Source organism: Centropristis striata, chromosome 8 (assembly GCF_030273125.1).
Source record: "Centropristis striata isolate RG_2023a ecotype Rhode Island chromosome 8, C.striata_1.0, whole genome shotgun sequence".
NCBI lineage: Eukaryota > Metazoa > Chordata > Actinopteri > Perciformes > Serranidae > Centropristis > Centropristis striata.
The window spans coordinates 32,703,663-32,714,002 of NC_081524.1; the positions used below are offsets into that span (position 1 = coordinate 32,703,663).

General features: G+C 38.0%; 1 protein-coding gene across 1 annotated transcript; it reads right to left on the reverse strand.

Moving 5' to 3' along the window:
- Window positions 1-3,425: 3,425 nt before the first annotated feature.
- ccka (cholecystokinin a) lies at window positions 3,426-7,765 on the reverse strand. The gene is made up of 4 exons (XM_059339436.1): window positions 7,614-7,765; window positions 5,292-5,371; window positions 4,508-4,697; window positions 3,426-3,958 (listed from the first exon to the last, which is right to left on the reverse strand). Exons 2-4 carry the CDS (start codon window positions 5,367-5,369, stop codon window positions 3,819-3,821), a joined length of 408 nt encoding a protein of 135 aa, XP_059195419.1. The 5' UTR covers window positions 5,370-5,371; window positions 7,614-7,765; the 3' UTR covers window positions 3,426-3,818.
- Window positions 7,766-10,340: the final 2,575 nt, after the last annotated feature.

The window sequence follows — 10,340 nt, forward strand, 5'->3', positions numbered from 1 at the left end:
GTGAATGAGCGTAGAGTGGATAAAAGCGCTATATAAGTGCACACCATTTACCATACGTTTACTGTGGTATAAGAAAGTGTAGCAATTACTGTGTCTGTTTCCGTGTATAGGAAGTTGTGCAAATTTATGAAAAATCATAGAACTACATCTATGCAGCAGACTGTCTTTCACACACACATACTGCAGTAGAGAAACACAAGACAATCTTTGAAGAATGACATCTGTTATGTACTTATCCTCCTGTCTGAAACACATAATAGTCGTGTTTACGGTCTGTAAGTGAAGCTCTTATACAGAAGCTCAAGAGGTTCATATTTACTCTGCAGCAGTAAAATGAATATTAAAGCATTAAATATAGTAGTAGAACACAGGAACCATTTTAATTCAGTTTGACTACTTAACGCTTGCATATGTTTACTTCTTATAAGAAAGTGTAGCAATTTGTGTGTCTTTTTCTGTGTAAAGAAGCTAGAGAGAACAGTTCATCTCCTGTCTGTAAATCAGACTGATAATATACTCAGTAGATGCAACTTATAATAAACCTAATACATGAAGCAGCTGGCTACACGGTGGTGTAATGGTTAGCACTGGGTACACTGCAAGAAAGTCAACTTGTATTTTTTATTTTTTGGCCTAAAACAGTGATTTAAGTTGGTAAAACTTGGAAATATAAATTATTGACATTTAGGGCAATAATGTAAGTTAGCACAACAAAGGAAGCCAGTTGTCTGCTCAAAAACAAGTTGGTGAGTTATTGTTACTTATATCTTTAAGTTGGGGTTCACAACAAGGGACAATAGTTCTGCTAACTCTTATTTATTTGTTGTGAAATTCGGTCATTAGCGAAAGCTAGCGGCTAACTGATGCTAGCGGCGCTGCTTGTTACAGCTACAAGAGTAGCCATTAGCGTATCAATGCTAACTCAAAATTGTGGTCGCAATATTAGCTGACAAGTTATTACAATGTAAATTATAAGTTAGTGCAACTTACAGTTGAGTTGACAAAAAATCAGAATTCAGAGTTGAGCAAACTCAAAAACAAAACTTAAAATATTTAGTTTAATTGTCCTACACGTAATTTTGAATTCACCAACTTTTCTTTTTTTGCAGTGTACTCCAGCTTCCTACCACAGTCTAAAAACATGCACTTGGGCTAAATTGGTGACTCTAAATTGCCTATAGGTGTGAATGAGAGTGTTATTGTCGGCTCCAGCCCCCGCGACCTGATTGCGGTTAATGAATAAAGCAGCTTAAAAAAGCAGTCAGGTTGAGATGTAAACAGAAAGCTGTGTGTGTTATGCATGTGCGGTGTGTGTGGACTCACTGCAGCTGGGTATTTGTGCGAAGGCAGTTGAGTTTTATTCACAAGTCAGTACAGTATTTGATTCATTCCCAGTCAGAGTAATCAATAAATCAACATCTGTCTTTGCTTCACTTAGAACAAATAAAAGCCCATTTTCCAACAAAAGTTATATACACATACACTTATATTGCTTGTGCAATTTACATCAGTTACATGATCATCTTTTTTCTGCTGTATTTGCAAACTAAAAGCTTTATTTTATTACTTTTTCTAACATTTTTGTTTATAATCAACTGTGTGGCAGAGAGTCTCTCACTTTGACTTGATGGTCGACATCAGGATGTTTGCTCCTCATTTGCATTTGATTTAATTCACCTAGAATCATAAAGTCTAATATTATAATCTAGTATTATAGGTGAAATACCTTTCTTTCTGCAGTGTATTAAAGAATTGTTTCATAGACAGACATTGTTGTTCTTTACAGCAGCTTCTGTCCACGCAACAAGGGACTAAAAAGATGGCTGACATTAATCTTTTTTTAACTTATATACTGTAATTGAAATTTAAGATGTGTTTCAGAGGAACTTCTTAGACAGGATTAGATCATCTTAAATTTATACCCAGTTCTAGGAACTGGCTCATTATTATTGGTGCTAATCCTGGGAAAGCCTGATCTATGAAAACAATAGACACTAATGATAATGTCTTGGGTTTCATGCAGTGGAGGAAGCCCCGGTGAATTAAACCAAATGCTCATGTGGAAGGACACCCAGAGACAAACAGGCTACATGAAATGCTTGGGATCAGCCCACCAACTGTGCCCTGGAAACATAATAACATCACCATCCTAAACAAAGACTTTTTCCTTTCTTGCTGAAGTCAGAAAATGAAGCTTTATTTTGAATTTCAATTAATCTGAAAGTTGGTAGAAATGTATTACTTATCTCAGAGACGTAACCTTTAAGAGTGCATACATACATTATCTTTCAAAATAGAACAAAAACACTCTTGTACTTCCAATTTCTGCCTCCAAGGTCCATTATGCAATTGAGGGGAGACTCTCAAGCATCTCATACAGAAGAAAACCTTGTGCTTTCTAGGACATTTCTTGTGCTTTTCACACTGCACATGTTAAGCCCAGGGTTACCTTCTCAGGTAAATTTGTTGCTTTTTACCCTTTTCTTCCAAATTAAAGATAATCTTTCTGAGTATGTAATATTGTATCACACAGCTTTAATTGCAAACATGAAAGATATGATATGAAAAGACTTTTTTACAGTGCACTTGTGTAAAGTTGAGGAGCTGGGCTGCAGTTAGCTGAGTGAGTTAAAGGCACAATGAGTAGGATTTTTCCAAAATAATGTATATACTGATATAAAAATATTCCCTCTCAATCATCACTTATGACACATACTATGCATCTTAGCTTGCCAAACTCGATAATTAGATATCGTTGAGTTGAGGGGGAGGTGCCAACTTTGAATGTTGTTTTTCCAAACTGCAACGGATCCTACTCATTGTGCCTTTAAAGTACCAATTAAAGATACAGCCCTAAATCCCAAGTTTGATCCAATTTGCCAAAGACACCTAAATGGTTAATTAAGGTCAAATATAAGGCCTTCAATACATTCTCATTTGTCAGTAGAATTGGACACTTTAATACTCTGAATGACTCCTATAAGACACTGACAACATTTTAATTTGAAGGGAAAAGTTTTGCTTAATTAGTTAGTTTTTTCCCCCTCCAATCTTATTGAAAATAATATCCATGAAAAACATATCAGAAAACATATTGCTCGATTGTGCACAAGACTGAAGAGCCAATGTCAGTTGAGCTGTTAACACAGAACTTTGTATTGTTAGGACCAACCGGAGTCAAATAGCTGGTGATATTCTATATTTTTCTTATCGTCAACAAATCGCAAAATATAACCAGCAATGAACAAATATCATGGTCCATTACTTTCTGTGCAACAGACCTCCATTTTTGTCTGAAAACTAAAATCACCCATCCATGAGTCACACTGTGGCTCCTTCATTACCATGAACACACGTTTCTTTTGACATAAATACTAATTTTGTTAATGTTTAGTGGTGTTTCTAAAAAATTACAGTACCCAGTGAGCTGTTCAAATAGTTTATGTTTTCAATAGGAACAAAAAGAGAGCTTTATACGGGGTAAAGAAGTCTTAAGTATTGAGAGATGGAATAACTTTTATTTTTTCAGAGGATTTCCTGACATTAACAATAATATAGAATATTGTCAGCCATATCTCTTACATTTGTGCTTGAATACAGTGTGGGGAGCACTTGACTCAGGGTCCATGGAGGATACGCTCTTTGGAATGCTTTTCTCCTTTCTTTATATATTATGATGCTAAACTCATTTTGGGATCCAGTCATCCAGCCCTTGGTTACAGTAAGTGCATTGTGAAAAGGGCTCATTATTTTTGTGGGCTTTTATTGACGTTGATGGGGGTTGTAACTCGGCTTTCAGCTCAAAGCAAGCCATGCCTTTAGGAGGAGTATTCATACTCCTCTGCACTGCGTCGTCCAAAGTCCATCCAGCCGAGGTAATCTCTGTCCTTTATCCTGTGGCCGGGGGCGAGACCACTGGCTCTGCTGGTCAGGGAGGATCTGGTCTGGTAGGGAGAGCCTGGAGGAGATGAAAACATATGTCACGACACTGACGATGTAATGAGGACATTCAGTACTGAAAGAAAACATGATTGCAGGGCACTTTTTATTTTACCTATTACAGTTTACAGTACAATGGGAATGTACAACTCTGAATGAGGTTGTTGAAGTAACTCGTGCTGACTTGTTTTGTTTCGTGTCTTTGTGTGTTTCAATGAGTCCAGTGAGCTCAGCAGGTCTCTCAAAAGAGAAACAGAGATCCACAGTGACAGAGAGTGCAGAGAGGGAGGTCGGGGAGACGGGTGGAGGAGGTATGGAAAGATGGAGGGAGGAAAGGGAGAGAGCTAGAGGGAGGCAGGAAATGCCAGATGGTTGGACTAAGACTCAGCATGAGTGACGGCAGATTACACATGGATGGGTGGAAGGATGTTGGGAAGATAGAAATAACAAGTCCGGGAGGAAAATAAGCGGACATTAATGTTCTGTGTGTAATGAGGTGAGAAAAGGAAAGACTTTTTCTCCAGTTACACTTTCTGTCTCTCTCTATGCTGAACATCCTAGCGCTCACCTTTCCTGGAGATGAGTCTGGCCAGTAGCTGGCTCAGGCTGTTTCGAGCATCTGCGTCTTCTTGGGGCTGGTTGTAGTTGGCGAGGTGCCCTGAGGGAGGCGCTGCAGCCGAGCGGGCCTGGCGTGTGTGGTGGGGAGAGTTGGGAGGCAGGCTGTCTGATACCAGAGCCTCACCCTCAGCTCTCTGTGACTATAGAGGGCGAGAAAAAAAGCAAGAAGAGAGATGAGGAGCAGATCTAAACACAAAAAGTATAATTTGCTTGACACAGAATTAAGTGCATATATCTTTAATGCAAACATCTCTACCAGTTAGGGCATTGTGGACTGTTTTTGTACAACACATCCTCATGCTTTCTACTCAATTAAGTAGAATTTTTGGAATTAATTAAAACAAATTGGTGACTACTTAGCCCTACATGGCCATTTCTGCAGCCTCACACCGTGAGCCAAGCTCTTAGGTCTACTGCCGAGGATTTACTAAGTGTGTCTCTAATAAGCTTGAGATCTTTGGAGAATCCATCTGGCCTTTAGGCAGCATGCGGTTTTTATGTCTGTTCTCATTGTATATTATTTCTGCTGTATCTATTGTTGTATTCATCATTTTACTGCATTTTAATACATTTTTATTTTCTCCGGCAGTGAAGAACTTTGTGACCTATGCCTGTGAAAGGTACTGTATGAATAAACTGTGCTTGCTTGAGCACATATACTATACCATACCTACTGTATATTAACTAATTAATGTAAATTAATGTGTATGGCTGTGTTGGTCTGTGTGTCTTACCATGGACTGTGAGGGGAGACTCAAGGAACCGCTGGACAAAGCAGCCAGGAGAACACACACACAGATACCTACATTCATGGCTGGAGAGAGAGAGAGAGAGAAAGAGAGAGAGAGAGAGAGAGAGAGAATATAACAAAGTTAAAAGAAATCCACTACACCTAATGTGGTCATTTTCCTATTAAGTCACTCTCTCTTTACTGTCTCTGTCTAGGTTTTCTGTTATTGTCTCCCTTCAGGTCGTTAAATATGTGCTTCTGAAGGCGTTGTAGGTTTTTCAGAAAGCAGCAATAAATCATTTTACGGTCGCTGAAGCACAGTGGTGAGGGAGACATTAACCTCGATGGTTCAGCTGGAACCTAAGGCAAACATAATTTTGCCTGTCTTAAACACTTCCTCACTCTGACAGAGTGGTAGGACAATTTAGTACTTAACACACACACACACACACACACACACACACACAGTTGTTGTGTGGTGTAGTTGTGATGAATGCAGACTATTAGCGTTGGCAGAATCCCAAAGGAAACACACCAATTATCTCTAAATCCTCATTTTGCTCTATGCTCTGTTTTTTAAACATGTTAACACGACAGCACTGAGAGAATAGATTACATTAATTTGCATGCTTGTTTAAAGGGCTTTTAATGAAAACAAACAATAAAAACAAAGGGGAAAAATTAAATAAAATAATGAAAACTAAGCCGTATACAATGTACAAATCAGTAAAAAACTATCAATAAAATAAAGAAATAAATGCAAAACAATACTGGGAAAATATTGCTATCTATATCAGTGAAAATAGAAAAAATGCATAAAAGATGTAATGATATTACATTTTTAACACTGTATTGATCTTGTAGCCTAGTAAAGCAGCATATTAGCTGTGATGAACGATGCCAGAAAATTCTTCCACAGTAAATCTTTTAATTAGATAAAACCAACAACAGTCGCTGTGAGGCGTTCAGTCTGTGTGGTAAATCACAAACCACTTTCTCTGACTGCCTCAGTGTTTCTATCACAGCACAGTGCTCTCTGTGGACACATCTTTATTATTACTCCAGTCTTAACACAATTACGCCGTCTTTTCTATCTCGTCCATTCTTTAATTTTCTCTTTCTTTACCAAGTCAAAGTTAGGCACTTACGCACACAGCAGTGTGTATTGGAGATCCAGGAGAATCTCATGGCAACTAGTTTTACCTCAGTTTTAATGAATATTTCAACAAATAATGTTTCGCTGCACTGTAATACAGACACACACAAAATAAAATGTGTCCTCCAAGCAATGTGTGTGCATCCCTCAGCAGCCTGGATAATCCTGGTACTGCACCTCCTCTAGTTATTGTTCACTAGATGATGATTACCATCATCAGCTCTCTTCATCAACATGGACATACTGCACATTAAAATGAATCCTTGGAACTTCTTTACACCAAATCCTGTCCAAATCTGTGTTTATCACAGTAACTCAACTCAACAGCCCATCTGAATAATAGTGTTTAAATTGACACAGTGGTGGTGTAACCAGTCATTCTCTTGATGCTAATAAAATTCCTGTTAGAAGCTGGTCATTGTCTCTAATCCATTATTCAATGGGCTGGTAATGACAGGGTACTGTATTTTGCGCGCAAGCCCTCTCCTCTCCTCTCCTCTCCTCTCCTCTCCTCTCCTCTCCTCTCCTCTCCTCTCCTCTCCTCTCCTCTCTCCTTTTTCATTTATTATCGCACAGAGGTGCATATTTAGCCTTTTTTGGACAGTAATTTGCACAGGAAATATGCAAATATTATATACAGGTAATATTTTGTCATCGCAAAAATTAGGATAAGAAACAAAATTTCAGTGTCATGATCCGATGTACTCCGTGAACACACAGGTTGTACATGCACTTTAACAGCTTAATTATAAGTTTTAAAGTGGCCACTTCATTTTCACACATTTGAAAGAGACTTTCCTAACCATGCAACACTTGTCAGTGGCGTCTCATATATCTACATCACTTGTTCTTGAGTATATGCTCCCTATATGCTACAACTCAGTGTATTGAATAAACTGGCAAAAAGGGAAAATAGTTTGTAAAAGTTAAGTAATGATAAAAAAACAAAAATAAGTCAATGTGAAAAAAAAGAATGAAATTCCAACTATTCCAACTTTTCAGATTAAATGTACAATTTCTGCATCTGTGTTGCAAAAAAAAAGGGAGAAATCATTAAAAAAGAAAACTCCTTTACAGAACCAGTCACATACATCATCATTTGTCTTCCTGCATCTGAAAAACTGTGAACAACAAACAGCACAAATTTCAGAATTAGTTAGTTATTCTTACCTGCAGTTTTAGTGCGGACCAGAAGATGCTGAGTCTGAAGATGCTGAGCTTTGCTCCTCCAGTGTTCAGGCTGTGAATGAGTGTGGGAGAGAGGACGGCATGTTTTATACTGACACACAGGAAGGGGGAGGGGCCTGGACACATGGGAGGAGCCTGCTGCTGGCGCAGAAACTGACGCCACTGACGCAAGTGAGGATGCAAACGCACAAATGCTTTCACACACATACACAGACACACACACACACACACACACATTAAGCTAGTTGTAAAAAAGGGTCATGACAAAGGTGACAGCTTTAATTGTGCCACCTCCACCTCGCTCACCTGTGTGAGGAACAAAAAAGAGGAACACATGAAGTTTTTTGGTTTGAACATGTGAAGAGGCCTTTTAAAATTCACTGTAAGTAGAATGCATTGCTGTGTGTCTGAACATCTAAGTGGCACACACACACACAGAAACCAATAGATGGACAGACATGAATATACTGAGACAGGCAGGTGGAGCCATTTGTGGTACAAAGAGGAAAAAAGAGCAGAAGCGACCCACAGTTCAGTGCCCTTCCAATTTCAGCGAGGGCGAAATGACTCTGACTGATCAGAACCAAAGGCATTATTTAGGTATGACAGACAATTACAGTTTACAGTATACAGGAAATCTATTTCTCTCTGGTGCTTTCTTTTCTTCATACCACCAATGATCACTGATGGACTTCTGACAAAATGAGTCCAAAGTGGGTCAGAATGTAATTCTGTGACATTCAGTGAGCCTTTATTGTGTCTGATGCACATGTAACCACTGGCATGTTACAAGACAAATGTTACTGAAATGGTTCAGTGGGAAAATTTTGCTGCTTTTCAGCCTGAAAGAGCTGTCCAAATATATGTCTGTTTAATTAAAAATACCCAAAAAAATTGTGAAATACTGATGTCACTTCTAACATATAACGCTGAATATAAATGAGTAAGGTAAGTGGGTTTCATTTCTTTTATATGTTTGATATAATTTGATAGAAACTCTGTAAAAGTTTAAGAAATGTTGTAATTTAACAGGTTAAAGGTGGCTTTTAACCCTCTATGGTACAGTGTTGTCCTCAGACAACATACCCATTTTTGGCCGGTCAAATTTCTACAATGCAGGTTTTTGAGAAATGCAATACTTTAAAAAAGAGGGAAGAGTATAGGGAACCACTAGCATTGCTTTAATTCAACATTACCTCCAGGAGGCCATATTGAAACCCTTTTTTGCAGACTTTTCCAAAGGAAACAGCTTTGCCATTTTGCACCACAAAAAATCACTCAAAATGTCATTTTCTGGCCCTTCTTCATCTGGAAAAAAAATATTCCGACAAATAGGTGAGTAAAACTGTTCAAGACATTCATTTCAATGGGTAGTTGGTTCAATGGTACAATGTTGCCTACAGGCAACATTCAGACAAGAAACCGGTTGAAAAAGTTCCTTTTATAATGTTTTTAAATGTAAAATGTTATGTATTGTACCCTGTTGAAGCTACTGAATCTTTTACACGTTTATTAAATAAATTATGTTCAAATTAATTTAAAAAACTCGTTATGGGACAATGTTGCCTACGGACAACAAACCCTAAAAACTTCCCAAATTTTTTAAATAAAATTTCTTCAGATTATTTATTTATTTAGTCTATTTTAAGACAAAAAAACACTCCAAACATATTTTTCCTAACTGGCATTATAATGCGTACCATAGAGGGGTCACAGCCTGAATTAAATGTTGGAATGCACCACAAACTGTTTGGCCAAAGTGAACTAAAAGACATTTTTATACTGACATTGAGAGTTTTAGATGAACAGGCTTTGATACATTAAATGGCATGAGCCACACGCTGGAGTAACAACATGAAGTGGAAATGGTCCATTCAAGCTGTGGAGGCTGGGTTTATCTTTTCATTCTCTGTTCAAGCTGAAGCTGCAGCAAATCAATGATTGGCTCCTCAATCCACATCATCATGCATGACCTCAGCAGTGTCCTCACTACAACATTCAAATCATTAAACTATTTGAGAGGGAAAAAAACACATTTTATCATCTCTTTTAGTCAAAAAGAGCTTTAGGTATGCGGCCAGTCACGTAGAGTTGAGACACACAACTGTGCTGCTTTCACTTGCCAGGGTCCAGCTATTATTCCTGTTATGTCTATTTAGATAGTGATTTGCTTGCAGGGCTTGTCAGAAAATGTTTTAAATTCTTCAGTTGTTCGGCTACTGGCGAGGTCACAGGAAGGCTCTAAAGCATTTTTGAAAAATATTTTCACTTTTCAGCTTTGTGTGTTTCAGGAGCCGAAACTTTAGCTTCCCTGGGGATCTTTGCTGGTACTCCGGCTAAAATGAAAGTTATAATGCGTGGGTCTGTTTTATCACTGTTTATAGATGTCCTCGAAGTTCAAAAGATGATCAAGTTTTCAGAGTATGAAACTGAAACCAGCCGGTAATAAACAATATTGGGAACACAAAAGGAAGAATGCATCTCACAACTGTGAAGTTGTAATTCTAAAATTGCACCAACAGACACTAGAAGTACATTTAACTGCATTTCCTTTGCAAAAGATCAACTTATTTCTGAAAGGATACATCTTAGCATCGATATTCAAATGACAATTTGAAGGGGGGGCTATAGGTAACGCTTCATAATAAGGTCCTTAATAACCATTAATTAACAAGTAATAAGGCATTGTTCTCGCTTTAGATCCGGTAG

Excerpts from the sequence above, each read along its gene's own strand:
- ccka (XM_059339436.1), bottom strand. The coding sequence starts at position 5,369 with ATGAATGTAGGTATCTGTGTGTGTGTTCTCCTGGCTGCTTTGTCCAGC. Across the intron at positions 4,698-5,291 it reads GTCTCCCCTCACAGTCCATG|TCACAGAGAGCTGAGGGTGA; the intron begins GTAAGACACACA and ends CGCCCTCTATAG. Across the intron at positions 3,959-4,507 it reads CAGACTCATCTCCAGGAAAG|GCTCTCCCTACCAGACCAGA; the intron begins GTGAGCGCTAGG and ends CATCTCCTCCAG.